This window comes from Scyliorhinus torazame, chromosome 1 (assembly GCF_047496885.1).
Source record: "Scyliorhinus torazame isolate Kashiwa2021f chromosome 1, sScyTor2.1, whole genome shotgun sequence".
Lineage (NCBI taxonomy): Eukaryota > Metazoa > Chordata > Chondrichthyes > Carcharhiniformes > Scyliorhinidae > Scyliorhinus > Scyliorhinus torazame.
This window is the reverse complement of record NC_092707.1, coordinates 10,842,165-10,868,885: the sequence shown is the minus strand read 5'-3', so window position 1 is coordinate 10,868,885 and position 26,721 is coordinate 10,842,165. Positions and strand designations below refer to the sequence as shown.

The 26,721-nt window shown below is 48.6% G+C and overlaps 1 protein-coding gene across 1 annotated transcript; it reads left to right on the top strand.

The window, feature by feature from the left end:
- The first annotated feature begins 7,104 nt into the window (after positions 1-7,104).
- Positions 7,105-26,199, top strand: pus1 (pseudouridine synthase 1). Its single transcript, XM_072467096.1, has 5 exons — positions 7,105-7,587; positions 11,362-11,499; positions 16,376-16,478; positions 21,265-21,962; positions 25,364-26,199. The coding sequence occupies exons 1-5, from the start codon at positions 7,126-7,128 to the stop codon at positions 25,409-25,411; spliced, it is 1,449 nt and encodes a 482-aa protein (XP_072323197.1). The 5' UTR covers positions 7,105-7,125; the 3' UTR covers positions 25,412-26,199.
- Positions 26,200-26,721: the final 522 nt, after the last annotated feature.

The following is a 26,721-nucleotide window of genomic DNA, read 5'->3' as shown; positions in this document are numbered from 1 at the left end:
CTGGGATATTGGAGAAGCTGGGGCTGTTCTCCTGGGAGAAGAGAAGATTGACGGAAAATCAAGAGGAGTCCGAATAGAGCGGATAAAAGAAACCATCTCATTGGATGCAAGGTTGAGAACCAGAGGACTCTGATTTAAGGTGAATGGCAAAGGGACCGGAGGTGAGTGCTGAGGATTACACGGGATGCACAGCTCACAAACAGGCCATTCAACCTGTTCAGGCTGGTGTTTAAGCTCCTATTTCCCCATCTAAATCTATCATTGTATCCATCCATTACATTGTCCCACTAATTGAAGAGTCTAGCTTCCCCTCGAAGGAATCCAGACCACTCGCTTCAACCAAAACTGCAACAGTGCGATCCAGATTCTCACCTCTCTACCTGACAAAGTTTCTTCTGAACTTCTGATTGGGTTTCTTGGAGACTATCTTGTACCGATGACCTCAAGTTCTGTTCTTCCCCACGAGAGGAAACATTCTCGCTGTGTCCCCTCTGTCACCCCCCCCCCCACACACACACACCTCAAACCCTTTCCTTGCAATCACAGAAGGTGCAACTGCTGCCCCTTTACCTCCTCCCTCCTCATTGTTCAAACCCCAAACACTCCTTCCAGGTGAAGCAGCATTTCACTTGCACCTTCTTCAATTTGATCCACTATATTCGCTGCTCCCAATGCGCCCTCCTCTACGTTGAGGAGACTAAACGCAGACTGGGTGACCGCTTCACAGAATACATTTGCTCAGTCCACAAACAGGACCCAACCCTCCGGTCACTTGCTATTTGGACTCAGCACCTTGCTCTCACGTCCCTCCTCGGCCTGCTGCAATGTTCCCGTGAATCCCGGCGCAAGCTGGGGGAGCAGCTTCCCCTCTTCCGATTGGGCAGGTTGCAGCCCCCGGGTCTCGACATTGAGTCCAACAACTGTAGACTGTGACCTTTCTCCCCCAACTTGACCTTTTTATTTTATATCCAAAACATTTTTGCCCCAACACAAACACCCCCTCCCCCTCCCCCACCGAGCCATCTGTCACTTGTTCTTTAGTTTTGTTTTCACTGAGCGCTGACTTCTATTTTCCCATTAATACATTCGGATATCTGACCATTATTTCACTGCTCCCACCTCCTCCTGCCATTAACGCTTCCTCTGCCTCGTGATCTAGAATCATAGAATCTCTACAGTACAGAAAGATTGACTCCCTACTGAAGGCCAGGTCTGAGGTGTTCAAGTCAGGCAACCCTGACCTGTACAAGGAATCCAGGTATGACGTCTGCAAAGACACCAGGGATGCCAAGAGACAATGTCAGACCAAGCTAGAGTCACAGACTAATGTCACATACTCTTGTCAGTTGTGGCAAGGCTTAAACAACATAACGGGCTACAAAGCAAAGCCAAGTAGAATCTCTGGCAGCAGCACACCCCTCCCTGACGAGCTCAATGCATTCTATTCTCGGTTCGAGCAGGAAACCATTGTCAGCCTCAGACACACCCATGCCCACTGTCACAGCTTCCGAAGTCAGATTGGCCTTCTTAAAAGTGAACCCTCAGAAAGCGACGGGTCCTGACGGAGTCCCTAGTCGTGCACTCAGATCCTGCATGGACCAGCTGGCGGACGTGTTCATGGACATTTTCATCCTCTCCCTACTCCATTCCGAGGTTCCGACCTTCTTCAAGAAGACCACCAGCATACCAGTGCCAAAGAAAACCAGGCAATGTGCCTTAACGACTATCATAGGTGGCCTTGACATTGATCATTATGAAGTGCTTCGAGAGGTTGGTCATGAAGCACATCAACTCCATACTCCCAGAATGCCTTGATCCACTGCAATTTGCATACCGCCACAACTGGTCCACAACGGATGCCATTTCCTTGGCCCTACACTCATCCCTGGAGCATCCCGACAACAAGGACTCCTATGTCAGACTCCTATTCATTGACTACAGCTCCGCTTTCAACACCATAATCCTAGGAAAGCTCATATTGAAGCTCTAAAACCTCGGACTTGGCTCCTCCCTCTGCACTTGGATCCTCGACTTCCTGCCCCATAGACCGCAATCAGTAAGGATAAACAACAACACCTCCTCCACGATAGTCCTCAATACCTGGGCCCTGCAAGGCTGTGTACTTAGCCCCCTTCTCTACTCCGTATACACACGCGACTGTGTGGCAAAATTTGGCTCTAACTCCATCTACAAGTTTGCTGATGACACGACCATAGTAGGTCAGATCTTGAACAATGATGAGTCAGAATACAGGAGGGAGATAGAGAACCTAGTGATGTGGAGTAACGGCAACAATCTCTCCCTCAATGTCAGCAAAACTAAAGAGCTGGTCATTGACTTCAGGAAGCAAAGTATTGTAGGCACCCCTGTCTGCATCAACGGGGCCGAGATGGAAATGGTTGACAGTTCATATTCCTAGTTTGCAGATCACCAACAATCTGTCCTGGTCCACCCACGTCAACGCTACGACCAATAAAGCACAACAGCACCTATACTTTCTCAAGAAACTAAGGAAATTCGGCATGTCCACATTGACTCTTACCAACCTTTACAGATGCACCATGGAAAGCATCCTATCGGGCTGCATCACAGCCTGGTATGGCAATTGCTCGGTCCAAGACCGTAAGAAACTACAGAGTGTCGCGAACGCAGCCCAGTCCATCACACGAACCTGCCTCCCATCCATTGACTCTGTCTACACCTCCCGCTGCCTGGGGAAAGCGGGCAGCATAATCAAAGACCCCTCCCACCCAGCTTATTCACTCTTCCAACCTCTTCCATCGGGCAGGAGATACAAAAGTCTGAGAACACGTACGAACAGGTTCAAAAACTGCTTCTTCCCCACTGTCACCAGACTCCTGAATGAACCTCTTATGGACTAATCTGGTCCCTCCACACATCTTCTCTACTGAGTCGTACTGCACTTCGTATGCTTCACCCGATGCCTGTGTCTAAGCATTTACGTTGTGTATTTATGTATGTCCTATGCTTTTTTTTCATGTATGTAATGATCTGTCCGGACTGCAGAACAGTACTTTTCACTGTACTTCGGTACATGTGACAACATACTAATCCAATTCCAAAGAGGCTATTCGGCCCATCGAGTCTGCAACGATCCTCTGAAAGACCACCCTACCTAGGCCCAATCCCTTGCCCTGTACACATCTTTGTTGCAATCTCTCCAGGTCCCGCCAATCACTGACCTTCTACTCTGCTCCACCCCCTCTTATACAGTTTATAATCAGTACATTTCTCCCTCTCTTTAACTCTGAAGAAGAGTTATACAGACTCGAAAGGTTAACTCCGTTTCCCCCTCCACAGATGCTGCCAGGCCTGCTGAGATTTTCTTTTTTTGTTTCAGATTTCCAGCATTTGAAATGTTTGCTTTTATTCCACTCCATCGAAACCTGTTATGATTTTTAGCCTGCTACTAAGTCAGCCCTCCCTAATTTTTTCAAGAGAAAAGAGACCCTCTCTGTCGATCCTTTCATTGTATGTACACCCATTCATTTCTGGCTTCTCCTTGTAAATCTTTTCGATACTTCCTCCCCTATCTCTGCATCATTTTTATAATATGGTGACCAAAACCCCATACAGTCCGACCAAGATATGATACAGGTTTAGCATAAATTCCCTGCTTTTCAATGCCATCCCTCTAGAAATAAAACCCAGTACTTGATTTGCCTTTTTCTGGCCCTGCTTGCCTGTAGTACAACTTTTAGTGATTGATGTATTTGCATTTCAAGATCCCTTTTGAACCTTACGAAAAATAAGTAGCCTCCCTGTTCTTCCGATCAAAATGTACTACCTCGCGTCTATCTGTATTGAATTTAATTTGCAAATTAAATTGCCCATTTTGCAAGTTTCTCAATGTCCTCGTGTAAGTCAGAATTGACTAACCACAACCCCCCCACCCGCCACTTCGATGTCATCCCAAATTTAGAAATTGTGTTTTTGATTCTGAAGTCCATATTGTTGATGTAACTGTGAATGTTAGTGGTCCTGGCACTAATCCTGTGGAACAACACTTCCCACCTCCGGCCACTCTGAATAACTACCCTGCACTTCCATTATCTGCGCTCTGCCTTGAAAACAGCTAGCGGCTCACTCTGCTACTTGTCGCCTGGTTCCATGTTCTCTAACCTGATTTATTAGTCTAATTTGGGCCAATTTATCAAAGGACTTTTGAAAATCCAGATGAATGACATCTACTGTATTACCAGTGTCTACATTCTCTGTTTCCTTCTCCAAACAATCAATAAGCTTGTTCAAGAAAGATTTCACCTCTTGAAATCCACGCTGACTATTCATTATGATATTTCTCATTTCTAGATATTCTTTTGTTCTCAACTTTAACAAAGGATTCCATTATTTTTCCTCCCATCGCTATAATTCTCTGGTCGATGTTCCCTGCAAACATTCTGTCCCTCTCCCTCAATTTAGGAATTATTTAGCCATCCACTAGTCCTCTGGCACTTTATGTTTTTGTCAGAAATTCTGAATTGTGAGTAACAATGCCTCTGCCATCTCTTCCCTGGATTATTTTAATATATGTGGCTACAGTCCAGCTGGACCAAGGGCGTCCACCTTCTTCAGGTTTGTTCAGTATATTCAACACATCCCATTTTTCACATTTTAAACGCAGTTTTCGTATTGTTCTTTTCATCGTTCGATGTCCTGTCTACCTACCTTTTTTAACTCCCTAGTAAATACCAAAGTGAAATAATTATTTCGCAGTTTTACTATCTTGTGATGTTCTTTGCTTTCTGAATGAGGATGGCTTTGAAGTGTAGTGTCTCACGAAGAACATCAAGCTAAGTTTTGAACAAAGCTAATTTATTTACACTAGAAACTAATAGATTTGACTTGCTTGCTAAGATATGAAAGATGACAGATTGACTAAAACTCTGATTCTAATTACAGAGCTCCTGACAACACGACTATTCTCTACCTCGCCGAACAACCTTCTCCCCGAATCAAGAGTACCACGTGATCCACGGGTATGCGCTTGATCACCATCTAGTGGTTGAATGTTGTTACAGTCAATTGTTAACCCTTCATTATTCTTACAATATAATAATAATAACTTATTGTCACAAGTAGGCTTCAATGAAGTTACTGTGAAAAGCCCCTAGTCGCCACATTCCGGCACCTGTGCGGGGAGGCCGGTATGGGAATTGAACCCGCGCTGTTGGCCTTTTCTGCATTACAAGCCAGCTGTTTAGCCCACTGTGCTAAACCAGTATGTGTGGTGTCTGTATGTAATAATAATAATCACATGTTGTCATAAGTAGGCTTCAATGAAGTTACTGTGAAAAGCCCCTAGTTGCCACATTCCGGGATCTGTTCGGGGATGCCAGTACGGGAATTGAACCCGCGCTGCTGGCCTTGCTCTGCTTTACAAGCCAGCTGTTTAGCCCACTGTGCTAAATCAACCCCATACATAGTGTCACACATCTGTCTGTTGTCATCAGTGATATTATGCCTTAATGGTCTTATTCCCATCACCGCTTTCCTTTTTATTGATACGCCTGTAAAATATTTTACTCTTTTCTTTCATATTCCTAGTTAATTTAACTTCATAGTTCTTCTTTGCATTCCTAATCATTTTCTTTCCTTCCCCCCTAATCCCTTCATATTTTCTTTTATCATGTACTCCCCCGCTATCTCGTAGTTAATTTACGCCTCTTTCCTTCCCCCCTCTTGTTCCTTTATGTCTGTTCATCCACGGAGTCCCATTTAGTTTTTTGTTTCCTCTTTCTTTTAGTGGAATATATTTTTCTGGGATAAATCTGGAATGTGCTGCCTGAGATGGTGGTGGAGGCAGATTCAAGTGTAGCTTTCAAAAGGGAATTACTTAATTGTCCAAAACGTTATTTCAGGGCTGAGGGGCAAAGGCCAGGAAGTGAGACTAAATTGGGGGAGAGGCTGGGTGGCTGGGCAGTGTTACTGGACTGATAACCCTGAGAGCTAGGCTAATGGGAGATGGGTCCAAATTCAACCAGTGCAACTGGCAGAATGTGGAATTTAAAAGCAAACTAATCATAGTGATGGTGATTGTTGAACACCCCATCTGGTTCACTCATGTCCTTCAGGGAAGGAAATCTGCCGTCCTCACCTGGCCTGGCCTACATGTGACTCCAGATCCACAGCAATGTGGTTGACTCTTAACTATGGTGAGCTACTCAATTCAAGGGCAATTAAGGATGGGCGGCACGCTGGCACAGCGGTTAGCACTGCTGCCTCACAGCGTCAGGGACCTGGGTTTGATTCCCGACTCGGGTCACTGGCTGTGCGGAGTCTGCACGTTCTCCCCGTGTCGGCGTGGGTTTCCTCCGGGTGCTCCGCGGAGCTTACTCCCACAAAGTCCCGAAAGACGTGCTTGTTGGGTGAACTGGCCGCGCTAAAATTGCCCCTTGGTGTCCAAAAGAGTGGAGTAAGAAGTCTTACAACACCAGGTTAAAGTCTAACAGGTTTGTTTTCATCACTAGCTTTCGGAGCACTGCTCCTTCCAGGAGTTGGACTTTAACCTGGTGTTGTAAGACTTCTTACTGTGCTCACCCCAGTCCAACGCCGGCATCTGCATATCCAAATCCATTCCCTACTGTCACCAGGCTCCTCTTATGGACTGACCTCATTAACACTACACCCTGTATGCTTCATCCGATGCCAGTGCTTATGTAGTTACATTGTATATGTTGTGTTGCCCTATTATGTATTTTCTTTTATTCCCTTTTCTTCTCATGTACTTAATGATCTGTTGAGCTGCTCGCAGAAAAATACTTTTCACTGTACCTCGGTACACGTGACAATAAACAAATCCAATCCAACCCAAAAGGTGTGGTGGGGTTAGAGGGGTAGGGTGGAGGCGCGCGGACTTAAGTAGGGTGCTCTTTCCAAGGGCCGAACGGCCTCCTTCCTGCCCTGTAAATTCTGTGAGGCAGATGAACTGTGAATAGTTGTTGTGCTGGGAAGGAGTGGGGGGCTGGCATGGACAGGATGGGCCGAATGGTTTTCTTTGGCTGGGGCGGTGCTAGACGGGAAGGAGGGGCTGGTCCTGGGCTCGCTTCCGATTGTTACAGTCTGAATGGATACAGTGTGAGTGGATACAGTGTGAGTGGATACATGCTGCGCTGGGTGGCCCACAGGCTGGTTACATTGTATCCGGCAGCGGGCCGGAGCGGAGTGAGTGCCGGGCCCGGGGCCTCCCTCAGTGAGTACCGGGGCCGGGACGGGCTCCATTGCAGCGGGACCGAGGCCCCGCGGCCTCTCTCCCTCCTCGGTCTAAAGTTTCTCTCTCCCTCAGTCAGGCGGCGGCGGCGGCGGGGAGACATGGCCACCACCGCGCTCCAGGCCGGGGCCGGCACCGCGCTCCAGGCCGGGGAGGAGGAGGCCGAGCCCAGGCCCAGCCAGCAGCAGCAGGGGGAGGAGAGGAAGCGCAAGCCGGGGCCCGGCCACAATCAACAGGCGGCCAAGAAGCTGAGGGCCGAGGCCGAGGCCGAGGCGGAGGATCAGGGCAGGAAGTGTCCCAAAAGGAAAGTGGTTTTGCTGCTGGCCTACTCTGGCAAGGGATACCACGGCATGCAGGCAAGTGGAGGGCAGCTGCCACACACCGTGTGCCCCCCCCCCGCTGTGTGCCCCCCCCGCTGTGTGCCCCCCCACTGTGTGCCCCCCACTGTGTGCCCCCCACCGTGTGCCCCCCCACCGTGTGCCCCCCCCACCGTGTGCCCCCCCACCGTGTGCCCCCCCCCACCGTGTGCCCCCCCCCACCGTGTGCCCCCCCCACCGTGTGCCCCCCCCCCACCGTGTGCCCCCCCACCGTGTGCCCCCCCCACCGTGTGCCCCCCCCCACCGTGTGCCCCCCCACCGTGTGCCCCCCCCACCACCGTGTGCCCCCCCCACCACCGTGTGCCCCCCCCACCACCGTGTGCCCCCCCCACCACCGTGTGCCCCCCCCCACCACCGTGTGCCCCCCCCACCACCGTGTGCCCCCCCCACCACCGTGTGCCCCCCCCACCACCGTGTGCGCCCCCCCACCACCGTGTGCCCCCCCCACCACCGTGCGCCCTGCACTACCACGGATTTATGTCCATGTGGGTCTTTGCGTCTAAGCTCTGAGGGAAGTGGGGGCTCGTGTACCCAAACCTGTCCATCCAGTGTTGGAAATGGTGTCAAGACCCTTGCAGATTCTGCCCACCACAGTGCCACCAGATACGAGGGGCATCAGTTCCTGGCGAACCCGCTTCTCTATAGGGCAGAGAAGGTTGGGAAGGGGATTTAATGGAGGTGTTCAAAATCACCAGCAGTTTTGTCCAGTGGGGAGAAGAGTCGGTAACTCAGAGGACACAGATTTGAGGTCATTGGCAAAATAACCTGAGGGCGAGATGGAAGAGCCATCCACTTTTTAAACACCTAAACTGTAAATACGCTAACTTCCAAGAAAGTGGTAGAAGCAGATTCAACAGTAACTTTCAAAAGAGAGTTGGATAAACTGCCCTTTAGTGTCAAAAAGGTAGGTGGGGTTACTGAGTTATGGGGATAGGGTGGAGGGTGTGGTGCAGGCTCGATGGGCAGAATGGCCTCCTGCATTGTAGATTCTGTGGACAAGTCCTTGAGGGGGAAACATTTGCAGGTTGTGGGGAAAGAGCAGGGGAGCGGGGTTAATTAGAATCCGTACAGTGCAGAAGGAGGCCATTTGGCCCATCGAGTCTGCACCGACCTCGGCCCACTCCCCCGCCCTATCCCCGTAACCCCATCTAACCTTTGGACACTAATTGGATAGCTCGTTCGAGGAGCTCGCACTGGCACTAAGGGCCAAATGGCCTGCCCGTGAGCTGAATGATTTTAGAAGTTAATAAAGTGGTTGTTGCAATAGGACTGTAATATATCTCAGGCGGTGGTGCTTTTAGAGACCGAGGACTGCTGCTCCACTTCGGAAGGTATTAAGAATCAGCCAGGTATTGTGTCACTCCAGCCGTGTGTAAGTCAGCCACACGGCAGTGCAGGTGAGCCAGTCAGTTTTCATGGCTCTACTTCTGCTGCCGGCCTACAGATTGCTCGATATATTGAATTCACTTTTATCATTTATGTTTTTAACACAAGATTCCATCTTTCAACATCGGCTCGTTCCATTGCTCTACCCTGCCCTGCTTCCAAACAGCGATGTTAAAAATATCCCCCGGCACAGAAGGAGGGGATTTGCTCCATCCAGTCGATGCTGGCTCTCCGCGGAGCGGTCCCGTCACCTCCATTCCCCCACTCTATCTCCGTGGTCCTGCCAGTTTATTTCCCTCAAAAAGTGCGTCCATTTTCCTTTCAAAGTCATTGATCGTTTCTAATTCCCGGGCAGATTTTCCTTGTCTACCTCATTCGGACCTGTCCTGACCTTGGAGGCCTCTATCAAATTTCCCCTCAACCCTCTTTTCCCCAAGGAGAACAGGCCCAGCTTCTAAGAACAAAGAAAAGTACAGCACAGGAACAGGCCCTCCTGCGCCGACCATGCTGCCCGTCTAAACTAAAATCTTATCCACTTCCGGGGTCCGTATCCCTCTATTCCCATCCTATCCATGTATTTGTCAAGATGCCCCTCAAACATCACTATCGTCCCTACTTCCACCACCTCCTCCAGTAGCAAGTTCCAGGCACCCACTACCCTCTGTGTAAAAAAACTTGCCTCGTACGTCTCCTCCAAACTTTGTCCCTCTCACCTTGAACCTATGCCCCCTAGTAATTGACCCCTCCACCCTGGGAAAAAGTCTCTGACCATCCACTCTGTCTATGCCCCTCATAATTTTGTAGACCTCTATCAGGTCGCCCCTCAACCTCCGTCGTTCCACTGAGAACAAACCGAGTTTATTCAACCTCTCGTCATAGCTTATGCCCCCCATACCAGGAAACATTCTGGTAAATCTCTTCTGCACCCTCTCTAAAGCCTCCACATCCTTCTGGTAGTGTGGCGACCAGAATTGAACACTATACTCCAAGTGTGGCCTAACTAAGGTTCTATACAGCTGCAACATAACTTGCCAATTTTTATACTCAATGCCCCGGCCAATGAAGGCAAGCATGCCGTATGCCTTCTTGACTACCTTCTCCACCTGTGTTGCCCCTTTCAGTGACCTGTGGACCTGTACTCCTAGATCTCTTTGACTTTCAATACTCTTGAGGGTTCTACCATTCACTGTATATTCCCTAGACCTTCCAAAATGCATTACCTCACATTTCTCCACAACTTAAACTTGTAGCTTGAAATCTACCATCCCTGAAACCATTCTGGTAAATCTGCTCTGCACCCTCGCAAAAGACTCAAGTGTTCCCCCAAGTGTTGACGTGCTTGGCCCACAGATGTCATGAGTGGGATCTCTTTAAAATGCATAAATCTCTTCGGGGACCTGACAGGCTAGATGCTGAGATGCTGGTTTCCTCCTCGCTGAAGAACACAGTCTCTAGATATCACTTGGCCATTTCGGATTGAGGAACATAGGATTTAGGAGCAGGAATAGGCCATTTGGCCCCGACTACATTCTTTTTAAAAAAAATTTAGAGTACCCAATGATCTTTTTTCCAATTAAGGGGCAAATTAGCGTGGCCAATCCACCTAACCTGCACATCTTTGGGTTGTGGGGGTGAGACCCACACAGACACGGGGAGAATGTGCAAACTCCACATGGACAGTGACCCAGGGCCGGGATTCGAACCCAGGTCCTCGGCGCCGTAGCCCCAGTACTAACCACTGTGCCACCGTGCTGCGCGCACCCCCCCCCCCCCCCCCCCCCCGAAAGTGGGCAGTGGCAGCCTCACTACCACGCGCTGTTGACCAAAAAAAGGGGGACATGCAGGAAAGGGGGCAGCCCGGTACCACAAGTGGATAGCACTGTGGCTTCACAGCGCCATGGTCCCAGGTTCGATTCCCCGCTGGGTCACGTCTGCACGTTCTCCCCGTGTCTGCGTGGGTTTCCTCCGGGTGCTCCGGTTTCCTCCCACAGTCCAAAGACGTGCAGGTTAGGTGGATTGGCCATGATAAATTACCCTACGTGACCAAAAAGTTTAGGAGGGGTTATTGGGTTACAGGGATAGGGTGGAAGTGAGGGGTTAAGTGGGTCGGTGCTGACTCGATGGGCCGAATGGTCTCCTGAACTCTTATGTTCTGTGTAATATCGAAGAGTAATTATACTGAGTAGGAATGTGACAGAGTAGGTAGCTCAGTGTATCACCACTGCAGACTAGGGCCAAATGGCCTCTTTCTGTGGCATTTAATTTTGTTTGTTTGGGTGCAGTCAGAGGTATACGACACGGTAGACCAAATTGCGCTCTGTTCTGTGATGTTACCAAATGACTGTTGTCTGGAATTCTCTTAAACAGAGGAATGTCGGATCGTCTCAGTTTAAAACCATTGAGGATGAGTTGGTGAAGGCGCTGGTGACCGCTGAGTGCATTCCCGAGAACCACGGTGATGACATGAGGAAGATGTCCTTTCAGAGATGTGCCAGAACCGACAAGGTACCGTTTGTGACTCCTCGGCGCTGAGATGCTGAGGAGCTTTCTTTCACGTGGCACAGAATCACCAGAATTGTTACAGCCCAGAAGGAGGCCATTTGGCCCATCGCGATTGCACCGGCTCCCCAACCGAGCCCCTCGGCTTCCTGCCATTCCCCCCTGCCTGTTTCCCCGTACCCCGGCATGTTGCCCCGAGGTTCTGCAGCCATGAATAGATACTCTGTGCAGACATTCTCGTTTATACTTGATTACATTCCAACGCTCCCCCTTGTTGATTATTCACAATTACGGGCAGTAAATATAAAACCGTTTTTGGGGATCTGCGCACGGATCTGGCTTGTATGAGAGAGCCACTGGCGAAAGTGCAAAAATAATTTACAAGGATGGTACCAGAACTGGGAGATTACAGCTATTGAGTAAATAAATAGGTTGTGACATAGAACAAAGAAATGTACAGCACAGGAACAGGCCCTTCGGCCCTCCAAGCCCGAGCCGACCATGCTGCCCGACTAAACTACAATCTTCTACACTTCCTGGGTCCGTATCCCTCTATTCCCATCCTGTTCATGTATTTGTCAAGTTGCCCCTTAATTGTCACTATCGTCCCTGCTTCCACCACCTCCTCCGGTAGCGAGTTCCAGGCACCCACTACCCTCTGTGTAAAAAAAACTTGCCTTGTACATCTCCTCTAAACCTTGCCCCTCGCACCTTAAACCTATGCCCCCTGGTAATTGACCCCTTCACCCTGGGAAAAAGCCTCTGACTATCCACTCTAGTTTATGCCCCTCATAATTTTGTAGACCTCTATCAGGTCGCCCCTCAACCTCCGTCGTTCCAGTGAGAACAAACCGAGTTTATTCAACCTCTCCTCATAGCTAATGCTCTCCATACCAGGCAACATCCTGGTAAATCTCTTCTGCACCCTCTCTAAAGCCTCCACATCCTTCTGGTAGCGTGGTGACCAGAATTGAACACTATACTCCAAGTGTGGCCTAACGAAGGTTCTATACAGCTGCAACATGACTTGCCAATTCTTATACTCAATTTTATACTTCTTTTCTTTAGAAAAGGGAAAGCTTAGAGGAGACCTGCCTGAGCCCATAACCTCCTGGCTCCCCAGCAGCGGATTTTGGAGGGGTGGGGGGTACTCCAAAAAATGTCCTGGAGAATCCCTCTCGGCAGTTCCCAAGTAAGGGTTTACCCGGCAACTGTCCAGAAGGGCTGACGTTTCCTGGACAACTGCATTGGATTTGGGAACCACCTGACAAAGCGATTTTAAATCGTTCGCTTCGGATGATTCAGCCAGTTTTACACTTGTAAAACTCTTAAAAGTGTTAGCAGGAGCAGTGGTTGGTGCTGCTGCCTCACGGCACCGAGGTCCCAGGTTCGATCCCGGCTCTGGGTCACTGTCCGTGTGGAGTTTGCACATTCTCCCCGTGTTTGCGTGGGTTTCGCCCCCACAACCCGAAAGAGGTGCAGGGTTAGGTGGATTGGCCACGCTAAATTGCCCTTAACTGGAAAAAATGAATTGGGTACAGTAAATTTAAAAAGAAAGTGTTAGCAGGAAAAAAGGTTTCTCTAACTTCAGAGTAGTTTAACATAATTGTTGGAATATAAGCAAGTGTGAAACAGCCACACCCGCAACCCTCCGAGAATCCAAAACACGTGGCCGTAAACATCAGATGGTTACTAATGAATCCAGGAAATGAGGAGAAATCCTTCGCTCGGAGTGTGGTTGGAATGTGAAAGTCACTCCGACAGCAAGTGGTTGAGGTGAATAACGTTCCGGAAGAAAACCTGGATGAGCCAGTGAGGCAAGTAGGGACAGAAAGATGTGTTGAAAGGCTGAGATGAGGTCAGATAAATGGAAGCGGGGGAGACTCCTACGCCATACAAACACCAGCACAGATTGGTTGGGCCGAACGGCCTGTTTCTCTGCTGCGTATTCTCGGTAATTTTTCAGAATAATTTCCAAGTGACTGAAAATAAATATTGAAGTAGAAGGCAAGAAGCTTGTACTGAGCGCTACTGTTCCCTAAATTAAAGAATGCTGGTCACTTTGTTTGCAAATCAAATCTGGGGCTGTTTAGCACAGGGCTAAATCGCTGGCTTTGAAAGCAGACCAAGGCAGGCCAGCAGCACGGTTCAATTCCCGTACCAGTCTCCCCGAACAGGCGCCGGAATGTGGCGACTAGGGGCTTTTCACAGTAACTTCATTTGAAGCCTACTTGTGACAATAAGCGTTTTTCATTTCATTCACTTTCAAATCTACCACGTTTTTTATTTGAGTCTGGCCCAGCATACCTCGTGGTAATTAATCTCCAGGGCCATGCTTTTACTGCCTCTTTAGATTCAGGATTTCTCAGGGAGGCTGACTCTTCTCTGTTAAACTTCTGGCCAATTGGTGAAGGAGGAGACTAGAAGTCAATCTTCACTCGTTTTTGGATTTATTTACAAAGTGAGACATGGCACATGTACAGTCCCTAACTCTACCACCCAGTGTTAATGAGCCTCTCTTCCTACTCTTGCAAAACAAGTGAAATAATGGACTAATGAAATAATGGACTAATGAGCAACCCATTGACAAGGGGCACAATAACTTCGCTGTAACCATAACAAAAACCTCAACGGAAACTTATAAATTAAAATGTAATTCCTGGTGTTGATAATGCACACCAGCCCCTGCGGCGCCCACTGGCCGTCGAAGGCCTCGAGCATGTTGATGGACAATATGTTCCTGTTCCCATTGCCTGGCTGTGTCTATAAAATGGGTTTTAATAAAGCTGAGATTGTGAATGTCAAAGGGAGGAGAGTGCCTGGATCTTGATGTGAGTTGCAGATTCCCATTGCCCTCTGGGTGAAAATGCTGTCCTCAAACCTCCCAGGTCTCCCGCCCCTTATCTATGTCCCCTAGTTATTGACCCCACACCAAGGGGAAAAGTTCCTTCCTATCTGCCCTATGTCCCTCATGTTTTTTTTTTAATTTCCAATTAAGGGGCAATTTAGCGTGGCCAATCCATCTACCGTTAACTATGTAAATGAAGGGCAGCACGGTGGAGCAGTGGTTAGCACTGCTGTCTCACGGCACCGAGGTCCCAGGTTCGATCCCGGCTCTGGGTCACTGTCTGTGTGGAGTTTGCACATTCTCCCCGTGTTTGCGTGGGTTTCGCCCCCACAACCCAAAAGAGGTGCAGGGTAGGTGAATTGGCCACGTTAAATTGCCCCTTAATTGGAAAAAATGAGTTGGGTACTCTACATTTATTGTAAATTAAGGTTACATGTATAGAGATGCATTCATTAGGTAATTGAGCATATTTATAGACAGTTCCACGGTTACGCCCAGGTACCCCTGCAGAGGGAGCACCCAGTTTCCTCCGGGTGCTCCGGTTTCCTCCCACAGTCCAAAGATGTGCAGGTTAGGTGGATTGGCCATGATAAATTGCCCTTAGTGTCCAAAATTGCCTTTAGTGTTGGGTGGGGTTACTGGGTTATGGGGATAGGGTGGAGGTGTTGACCTTGGGTAAGGTGCTCTTTCCAAGAGCCGGTGCAGACTTGATGGGCCGAATGGCCTCCTTCTGCACTGTAAATTCTATGAATTGAAAAAGGATGGTAGAGGTGGGAACCCTCACGCAATTTAAGACTCATTTTGATGAACATTTGAAATGCCGCAGCATACAAGGCTACGGCCCAGGTGCTGGACAATGGGATTAGCACAGATAGCTGCTTGATGGGCGGCACAGACATGATGGGCCGTAGGGCCTCCTTCTGTGCTGCTAAACTCTATGGGTGCGATTCTCCGGTCCCGCGCCAGTTGGGAGAATCGCCTGGGTCGCCAAATTTTCCCGCGACGCCGGTCCGACGCCCTCCCGCGATTCTCCCAAGCGGCGAGAACGGCCCCGTCGAGTTGCGCAGGCCGGAGAATCGCCCGAGACACCCAAAATGGCGATTCTCCGGCACCCCTGCTATTCTCAGGCCCGGATTGGCCGAGCGGCCAGCCCAAAACGGCGGGTCCCCCCCCCCCCCCCCCCCCCCCCCGCGCCGACCACACCCGGTCGCTGCCGGCGGGAACAGCGCGGGATCGCTGGGTGGGGCGGCCTGCGGGGGGGGGGGGGGGGATCAAATGGGGTGTGGCCCGCGATTGGTGCCCACCAATCGTCGGGCCGTCCTCTCTGAAGGAGGACCTCCTTTCTTCCGCAGCCCCGCAAGATCCGTCAGACATCTTGCGGGGCGGACTCGGAGAGGACGGCAACTACGCATGCACGGGTGACGCCAGTTATGCGGCGCCGGCCGCGTCATGTATGCGGTGCCGCCTTTATGCGGTGGCAAGGCCTGGCGCGTGTAGATGACGCGGCGCCGCTCCTAGCCCATTATCGGGCCCTAAATTGGTCGGGATAGGGGCCGTTTCGCGCCGTCGTGAACCTCAACGGCATTCACGATGGCGCGAACACTCTGCCTCCATTTCGTAGAATCCCGCCCTATGTCTCTCAACACCACTCTGTGCGTTACCAGAAAGAAATGAGCCACAATGGCCCAGATTGGCTTCCCTTCCCAATCTTCCTGCCCTTGCAGGAAATGGCAAGGTTTGATGATTCCCACATTTGTATCTTGAAAATCCGGGCGTGCTTTACCCAATTATTCTGCTGGAAGAGTTTTTATTTTTTAATGAACTGCAGGAGAAAGATTGGGGGTAATTTCAGCTAACTTTCCAAGTCGGAATTCTTTGGGATCAGGTGGAAAGTCCTGCTCAATGTTGCTCTCTGTTGACTTCAGTTTGATGGAAAACTAGCATTACGTCCGATCCTGTTAATGACCGCATAAGGAGGGGGACAAACTAGCCTTTTACTCTGTTTAAATACGAGTGGTATCCGCTGTTTTCCAGGGCGTGTCTGCTGCTGGTCAAATTGTCTCGCTGAAACTCTGGCTCATCGATAACCTCGTGCATAGGATCAATGAACACCTTCCAAAAGGCATCAAAATACTGGGTACGGTCACCTTAACTTCTATTTATGTGACAACGTGATAAGAGAATCTGTTTAGACAAATGATATACTGGGCTTCAGTCGTGAATGTGTAGGTAATTAATGTGGAAAGATGCGAATGGTTAAAAGTGGCAGCATGTTAATTGCACAGTATTTGATCCAGCAACAGTGAAGGAACGGCAGTGATATATTTCCAAGTCGGGATTGGCTTGGCTGACTGGTGTTTCCATGTGTCTGCTGCCCTTGTCCTTCGAGATAGTAGAGGTTGCAGGTTTGGAAGGTGTTGACGAAGGGGCCTTGATGTGTAATGTAGGCCCCGAGGAGCACAAATATTGTTTATACTCATGCTTTTGTTAATTTGTGGGCATGAAGTCATAGTGGCCCAGAAGGGGCTATTCATACTATCGAATCCACGCCAGCTCTTTATAGAGCAATCTCGTTGGTCCCTGATATCAAACTGCAGATGTTAATAGATCTTAGTGCATTGATTTAGGATTCATTCATCAAAATTACGCAATTGCGCTCTCCAAATCTCTCAAAATTCATACAAGATATATCAGCAAATAACAAATCACAGTGCAAATAGAATTGAGATCAGCCATGATCGAATGGCGGAGCAGACTCGATGGGCCGAATGGCCTAATTCTGCTCCTATATCTTATGGTCTTATTTCATCATTGCGGGCTGGACTGTGAGACAGATGGGGCTCCACGACGCCGAGGTCCCAGGTTCGATCCCGGCTCTGGGTCACTGTCCGTGTGGAGTTTGCACATTCTCCCCGTGTCTGCGTTGGTTTCGCCCCCACAAGCCAAAGATGTGCAGAGCAGAGTAGGTAGATTGGCAACGCTAAATTGCCCCTTAATTGGGAAAAAATGAATTGGGCACTCTATATTTATTTTTTAAAAAGAAGTGAGGATGTTTGCGGAAGACTGCACCATTCGCGACTCCTCAGATAATGAAGCAGCCCATGTCCAAATGCAGCAATATCTGGACAATATCCAGGCTTGGGCCGACAAGTGGCAAATGACATTCGTGCCACACAAGTGGCAGGCAATCACCATCCACAAGAGAGGATCTAACTATCCCCCCCCCCCATGATATCCAATGACATTACCATCGCTGAATCCCCCACAATCAACATCCTGGGGGTTACCATTGATCAGAAACTGAACTGGACCCAGCCACATTAATACTGTGGCTACCAGGGCAGGTCAAAGGCTAGGAATCCTATGGTGAGTAACTCACCTCCTGACCCCCCCAAAGCCTGTCCACCATCTACAAGGCACAAGTCAGGAGTGTGATGGAATACTCCCCACTTGCCTGGATGAGCGCAGCTCAAACAACACTCAAGAAGCTCAACACCATCCAGGACAAAGCAGCCCCGCTTGATTGCCCCTCCTTCCACAAACATTCAAACCCCCCACCACCGCTGAACAGTGGCAGCCGTGTGTACCATCTACAAGATGCACTGCAGGAACTCACTCAAGGTTCCTTTGACAGCACCTTCAAAACCCACAGCCACTACCATCTAGAAGGACAAGGGGCAGCAGATACCTGGGAACCCCACCACCTGGAGGTTCCCCTCCCAAGCCACTCACCACCCTGACTGGGAAATATATCGGCCGCTCCTTCACTGTTGCTGGGGCAACATCCTGGAACTCCCTCCCTAACAGCACAGTGGGTGTACCTGCACCTCCCGAACTGCAACGGTTCAAGAAGGCAACACACCACCGTCTTCTGAAGGGCAATTAGGGATGGGCAATAAATGTGGCCTAACCAGCCCACATCCCGTAAATTAATTTTTTTCAAAAACCTAGTGAATCTTTATTGCACACCTTCCAAGGCAAATGAATCCTTCCTTGGGCAAGGAAACCAGCACTGGATACTGTTCTTCGGTATTCTTACCAAAGCTTTTCATACTTGCTGCAAGGCTTCCTCACTCAGATATTCCAACTCCCATTTTTAATTGTTAATGATGTTATTCCTCCAAGGCCGGGATAAGCTTTCTATAGATCTGTCAGGAATAAAAGAATGACTAGGGTAAGAGTAGAGTCAAGGACAGTAGTGGGAAGTTGTGCTTGGGAGTCCGAGGAGATAGGAGAGGGGCTAAATGAATATTTTTCGTCAGTATTCACACAGGAAAAAGACAATGTTGTCGAGGAGAATACTGAGATTCAGGCTACTAGACTAGAAGGGCTTGAGGTTCATAAGGAGGAGGTGTTAGCAATTCTGGAAAGTGTGAAAATAGATAAGTCCCCTGGGCCGGATGGGATTTATCCTAGGATTCTCTGGGAAGCTAGGGAGGAGATTGCTGAGCCTTTGGCTTTGATCTTTAAGTCATCTTTGTCTACAGGAATAGTGCCAGAAGACTGGAGGATAGCAAATGTTGTCCCCTTGTTGACGAAGGGGAGTAGAGACAACCCCGGTAACTATAGACCAGTGAGCCTTACTTCTGTTGTGGGCAAAATCTTGGAAAGGTTTATAAGAGATAGGGTGTATAATCATCTGGAAAGGAATAATTTGATTAGACATAGTCAACACGGTTTTGTGAAGGGTAGGTCGTGCCTCACAAACCTTATTGAGTTCTTTGAGAAGGCGACCAAACAGGTGGATGAGGGTAAAGCAGTTGATGTGTATATGGATTTCAGTAAAGCGTTTGATAAGGTTCCCCACAGTAGACTACTGCAGAAAATACGGAATTCAGGGAGATTTAGCAGTTTGGATCAGAAATTGGCTAGCTGGAAGAAGACAAAGGGTGGTGGTTGATGGGAAGTGTTCAGACTGGAGTCCAGTTACTAGTGGTGTACCACAAGGATCTGTTTTGGGGCCACTGCTGTTTGTCATTTTTATAAATGACCTGGAGGAGGGCGTAGAAGGATGGGTGAGTAAATTTGCAGATTACACTAAAATTGGTGGAGTTGTGGACAGTGCGGACGGATGTTACAAGTTACAGAGGGACATAGATAAGCTGCAGCGCTGGGCTGAGAGGTGGCAAATGGAGTTTAATGCAGAAAAGTGTGAGGTGATTCATTTTGGAAGGAATAACAGGAAGACTGTGTACTGGGCTAATGGTAAGATTCTTGGCAGTGTGGATGAGCAGAGAGATCTCGGTCGGTGTCCATGTACATAGATCCCTGAAAGTTGTCACTCAGGTTGAGAGGGTTGTTAAGAAGGCGTACGGTGTGTTAGCTTTTATTGGTAGAGGGATTGAGTTTCGGAGCCATGAGGTCATGTTGCAGCTGTACAAAACTATGGTGCGGCTGCATTTGGAGTATTGCGTGCAATTCTGGTCATCGTATTATAGGAAGGATGTGGAAGCATTGGAAAGGGTGCAGAGTAGATTTACCAGAATGTTGCCTGGTATTGCCCAGGACCGCAAGAAACTTCAGAGAGTCGTGAACACCGCCCAGTCTATCACACGAACCTGCCTCCCATCCATTGACTCCATCTACACCTCCCGCTGCCTGGGGAAAACGGGCAGTATAATCAAAGATCCCTCCCACCCGGCTTACTCACTCATCCAACTTCTTCCATCGGGCAGGAGATACAGAAGTCTGAGAACACGCACGAACAGACTCAAAAACAGCTTCTTCCCCACTGTCACCAGACTCCTAAATGACCCTCTTATGGACTGATTTCATTAACACTACACCCTGTCTGCTTCATCCGATGCCAGTGCTTTTGTAGTTACATTGTATATGTTGTGTTGCCCTATTATGTATTTTGTTTTATTCCCTTTTCTTCTCATGTACTTAATGATCTGTTGAGCTGCTCGCAGAAAAATACTTTTCACTGTACCTCGGTACACGTGACAATAAACAAATCCAATCCAATCCAATTCAATGGAGGGAAGATCTTATGAGGAAAGGCTGAGGGACTTGAGGCTGTTTTTGTTAGAGAGAAGAAGGTTAAGAGGTGACTTAATTGAGTCATACAAGATGATCAGAGGATTGGATAGGGTGGACAGTGAGAGCTTTTTTTCCTTGGATGGTGATGTCTAGCACGAGGGGACATAGCTTTAAATTGAGGGGAGATAGATATAAGACAGATGTCAGAGGTAGGTTCTTTACTCGGAGAGTAGTAAGGGCGTGGAATGCCCTGCCTGCAACAGTAGTGGACTCGCCAACACTAAGGGCATTCAGATGGGCATTGGATAGACATATGGACAATAAGGGAATAGTGTAGATGGGCTTTAGAGTGGTTTCACAGGTCGGCGCAACGTCGAGGGCCGAAGGGCCTGTACTGCGCTGTAATGTTCTATGTTCTAAGGTGCTATATTATAGCGCCAATGTTTTATTACTGAATATGTTAAAGGTTCCCTTGTGAACTATTTTCTACTACTGCAGCTAGACTTTCTTTTCCTTTTATTCTTCAAGTGTTGTGCAATTAATAAATGTGTTGCTGGCCTTCGGAATACCGTGTTAGTGGCTTTCACCAGTTCAGGATGTTCCAAAGTGCTTCATCGGCAAGCGGTCCATTTTAACTGCTGGCACAGGAAGGAAGTGGATGATGATGTGTGAGCTTCAACAAGGGAGGGAGTCACAATGGGGAACTGCTGGTCAGGGCCATCGAGACAAAAGTGCCCGAGGATCCTATTGGCATGATATGATGAACTCAGAAATAGGGAGAAGAGTGGCCGTTTGGGGGGGTGGGGGGGGGGGGGGGGGGGGGGGCGGCGGCGGCGGCGGCGGCGTGGAGAGAAGAGAAAGAAATCCCGTTTCAATACCAAATGTAATGCATGTTCCTCGTAATTCGTTCTCTCCAGATGATTCATTGCTTTCTTCTTCAGGACTGAAGAGGGTTACTGGGAGATTCAACTCCAAGAACACCTGCGATGCGAGGACATACTTCTACATGCTGCCGACCTTCGCCTTTGCACACAAAGATCATGACAGCCAGGCAAAGGAGTACCGTCTCAGTAGTGACGCGCTTCGCCACGTCAACAGCTTGCTGGCCAGCTACAAGGGGACTCACAACTTCCACAACTTCACTTCAGGGAAGGCGCCGCGAGACCCCAGTGCCAAGCGATACATCATGGAGATGTATTGCGAAGAACCTTTTGTGAGGCAAGGCATGGAGTTTGCTGTCCTGAAGGTCAAGGGGCAGAGTTTCATGATGCATCAGATCAGGAAGATGATTGGACTGGTGGTTGCTGTCGTGAGAGGCTACGCTGCGGAATCCATCATGGCTAGGAGCTGGGGTGAGGAGAAGGTGGACGTCCCGAAGGCCCCCGGACTGGGGCTCGTGTTGGACACGGTTCATTTCGAGAAGTACAACAGCCGTTTTGGTAATGATGGAGTTCACGAGGCCTTGGAGTGGCGTGATATTGAGGAACAAATTCTGGGATTTAAAGAGGATCATATCTATCCCACCATTGTTAAGACTGAGATTGAGGAGCAGTCTATGGCTAATTGGCTGAGTACTTTACCCATTCATGATTTTAGTGCCACAGCTTCAGGAGTCCAGCTAGATGAGAATCACTCAAAGGTAATAACTGATACTAATCTTTATTATCACAAGTAGGCTTACATTAACACTGCAATGAGATTACTGTGAAAATCCCCTAGTCACCACATTCCGGCGCATGTTCGGGTACACAGAGGGAGAATTCAGATTGTCCAATTCACCTAACAAACACGCCTTTCGGGACTTGTGGGAGGAAACCGGAGCACCCGGAGGAAACCCACGCAGACACGGGGAGAACGTGCAGACTCCTCCGCACAGACGGTGACCCAAGCCAGGAATCGAACCTGGGACCCTGGAGCTGTGAAGCCACAGTGCTAACCCACTCTGCTACCGTGCTGCCCTATAAAAGGTTTTACAACGGAGAGAAATGAAAACAAAGACACATTTTTATTCGGTCTCTGTTTGCCAAATTGCTTTCAGCCACTTAGAATATTTTCGCCTTCAATGAAATTAAATGAAATGAAAATCGCTTATTGTCACAAGTAGGCTTCAAATGAAGTTACTGTGAAAAGCCCCTAGTTGCCACATTCCGGCGCCTGTTCGGGGAGGCTGTTACGGGAACTTCAGCACTGCTGCTTCACGGCGCCGAGGACTCGGATTCGACTGCGTCCCCGGGTTACTGTCCGTGTGGAGTTTGCCCATATTCCCCGTGTCTGCGTGCGTTTCACCCCCACAACCCAACATGTGCAGGGTGGGTGAATTGGCCATGCTAAATTGCCTCTTGAATAGAAAAAAAAGAATTGGGTACTCTAAAATCTTAAAAAAGAAGAAATATTTTCACCTGGAGTTTTCACGATATTGCCTACCTGATGGACAGGTAACACCATAAACTGCACACCAATCCAGTACCAACATGCAGAAGTAAAGCATCTGAGTACAGATTCTAAGTGCCAACATAACTGTTTTGCGATTCTAATAAACCTCATAAATTTGCCATTGACAAAAGGTATTAACACTTAAAAACTATCTCTTCTTCCATTACCAGTATAGCTCTTGTTCCCCTCCGTTACAAACAAAGTCTGTCCGTGTGGAGTTTGCACATTCTCCCCTTGTCTGCGTGGGTTTCACCCTGCAATCCAAAGATGTGCAGGGTAGGTGGATTTGCCACTCTAAATTGCCCCTTAATTGGGGGGGAAAAAAACAATTTAAATTTCAAAAAAAAATTACAAGCAAAGTGACATTTGAAATCTCAAGAGGTTGCGCAGACGATGCGGGGTTTCGGGGGAGTAAACGCTCCCTCTGCCCAGTCAATAACTGGAGGTCGTGGATTCAAAATCATTGCAAAAACGTCTGGAGGGGTTTCCGGGAATGCTTTCACTCAGACTTGTCAGGATTTGGTGCCCCTTATCTGAAGTCAATGGCAGCGGATCCCATTAATCCATTTTAAACGTGGAGTTGGAAGGTGATGGACCTTGGTAGGCTAACGGAACCACCGGTGTTTACGTTTTCAGGCCTAGAATGATCTTTCAATTGAGGAGGAAATAATTAAATTGCTGATCATGGGCGGGAAGTGTTCTTTTAATGAGCATGTGAATGGCCAAATGAAAATTGTCCCAAAGAAGGATGGTATGTTTGTCATTTAATCCTGTTGAAAATTACCATGTTTTCTGCCAAGCAATCCTTGAACATGTTGGTCCATTGAATTACTTATCAGCTGGGCTGCCATTTTATTTTGCAGTCCGACAGGAATAAAGGAATTAATTGCATTGATATAGTGTCCTTTATGACCTCAGGATGTTCAAAGGCGCCTTGTAGCCAATGAGATAATTTTTGAAGTGTAGTTTTGTTGCATGCATGGAGGCCAATCTGGTCCCAGCAACAGAACAGTGACGAAGATCAGATCATTTGTTTTAGACCACAAGACATAGGAGCAGAATTAGGCCACTCGGCCCATCGAGTCTGCTCCGCCGTTCAATCATGGCTGATATTTTTCTCATCCCCTTTCTCCTGCCTTCGCCCCATAACCCCTGATCCCCTTATTGATCAAGAACCTATCTATCTGTCTTAAAGACACTCAGTGATTTGGCCTCCACAGCCTTCTGCGGCAAAGTGTTCCACAGATTCACCACCCTCTGGCTGAAGAAATTCCTCCTCATCTCTGTTTTAAAGGATCGTCCCTTTAGTCTGAGATGGTGTCCTCTGCTTCTAGAGGGATACGGATCCCGGAAGTATAGAAGATTTTAGTTTAGACGGGCAGCACGGTCGTGGCAGGCTTGGAGGGCTGAAGGGTCTGTTCCTGTGCTGTAATTTTCTTTTGTTTGTTCTTTGTTAGTTTCTCCTACAAGTGGAAATATTCTCTCCATGTCCACTCTATCCAGGCCTCCTGTAAGTTTCAATAAGATCCCCCCTCATCCTTCTGAACGCCAACGAGTACAGACCCAGAGTCCTCAACCGTTCCTCATACGACAAGCTCTTCATTCCAAGGATCATTCTTTCTTTTAAAAAATAAATTTAGAGTACCCAATTCATTTTTTCCAATTACGGGTCAATTTAGCGTGGCCAATCCACCTACCCTGCACATCTTTGGGTTGTGGGGGTGAAACCCACGCAGACACGGGGAGAATGTGCAAACCCCACACGGACAGTGACCCAGAGCTGGGATCGAACCTGGGACCTCGGCGCCGTGAGGCTGCAGGGCTACCACTGCGCTACCGTGCTGCCCTCCAGGGATTATTCTTCTGAACCTCCTCTGGATCCTTTCCAAGTGCAGCACATCCTTCCTTAAATACGGGGCCCAAAACTGTTTTAGTGATGTTCGTTACCTGATAGCTCCTGTTCTCTCTCTACCTGTTGTCATTGCGATGCGCTGACCAATGGCTTTTGTGTGGGTGGTAGTCAGATATACATGGTCGCCCCCTTGTCTCTTTCATAGAATTTACAGTGCAGAAGGAGGCCATTCGGCCCATCGAGTCTGCATCGGCTCTTGGAAAGAGCACCCTACCCAAGCCCACACCACCCTATCCCCATAACCCAGTAACCCCACTCAACCAACACTAAGGGCAATTTTGGACACTAAGGGCAATTTAGCATGGCCAATCCACCTAACCTGCACATCTTTGGACTGTGGGAGGAAACCGGAGCACCCGGAGGAAACCCACGCAGACACGGGGAGAACGTGCAGGCTCCGCACAGACAGTGACCCAGCCGGGAATCAAACCTGGGACCCTGGAGCTGTGAAGCAATTGCGCTAACCGCTATGCTACCGTGCTGCCCTATGGGAGGCACTACAAGTATCGTGTCTCCCTGGCATGAAGCTTGCAATAAGTAAACCAATTGTTATCACCCTAAGACCTCTTGTGCGGGAATAGTTTCTATCTTAAATTCTGAAAAATTCAGTCTGTTTTTCCTAACTGGCGAGAGTTTGACATATTTCGGGGACTGACCGAGAAACCATTTCTCCCCCCCTCCCCCTCTGCTTTCAGGAGAGTGCGGATTTGGACGAAGGCAGCGACAGAGGCGACTCTGACTGAGCTGCAGGCTTGGGCCGGATGTTCGAGCGTGGCTCCCAAGCCAGCTGGTGAGAAACCGAGGATGAAGAAAACAGGACAACAGTTGGACGTTTCTCCTCTGGGCGATTGTGCAAGGTGCTTGACTGGACCAGCCTTGAATGTGAGAAGGGGCCCCAAGTTGTTGAGATTTAACCAAAAATTTCAATCGATCTTTTTTTCAGAAACAGACGATTTACTTTGTTGCGTACATTTTTGTTTTGTTTTTGTTTTTACTTATTGCTCGGATGGAGGTTTACGGCAGCAATAAGATTGGAGGAGTTTGTTCCCTATTAAATCTGTAACGTTGTACTCTGGTGGAGTGTGGGGTTTGCAAGATGTGAGACACATGGAACATCGCATCGCCAAAGGTCGTCATTCGGCCTGCTGTGACTGTGTCAACGCTGAAAGGTCTATTTAATTAGTCCCACTCCCCTGTGCGCAGCTCTGCGAATTTTTCTCCCAAGTGTTTATCCAATTTCCTATTGGAAATTACGACTGAATCTTTGTTTTATATAAACATTTCAGCTGGTTGGGAACAGCCAAATTAGGGGGCAACTTTCCACCTTTCACTGTTGCGCCAAGAATCATGTCTTACGTTAATGTTACTCCCATGTGCTGGCAGAATAATGGATCTGTGAATTACTGCCACAGTACGTTATCACAGCCCAAAGCTTTATTGTATCTGGATTCTAACATTGTGTCGCTGTGCGGCATTTAAGCTGATGTGTTTATTTAAAAATAATAAAAGGGAAAGAAGTTCACCCAAGAAACATTCCAAGATTCTTTTTGAAAGAGACATTTTATTCTTTGTCAGGAGATTTTATTCCATAGTTTTAAATCTGCCTTTTTGTTCAGGAACATTCAGCCCTCGATTATTGATTGGTCCCTGGTGGATTTAGCAGCCTTTGCTCTGTGTTCCTTGTATATACTCTCTACCCCCAGATGGTTAACAGCTTCAAATCCCGAGGGATGCACATCACCAACAATCTGTCCTGGTCCACCCACGTCGACGCTACCACCAAGAAAGCACAACAGCGCCTATACTTCCTCAGGAAACTAAGGAAATTCTGCATGTCCACATTGACTCTTACCAACTTTTCCAGATTCTTCATAGAAAGCATCCTGTCGGGCTGCATCACAGCCTGGTACGGCAACTGCTCGACCCAGGACCGCAAGAAACTTCAGAGAGTCGTGAACACCGCCCAGTCCATCATGCGACCCTGCCTCCCATCCGTTAACTCTGTCTACACCTCCCGCTGCCTGGGGAAAGCAGGCAGGATAATCAAAGACCC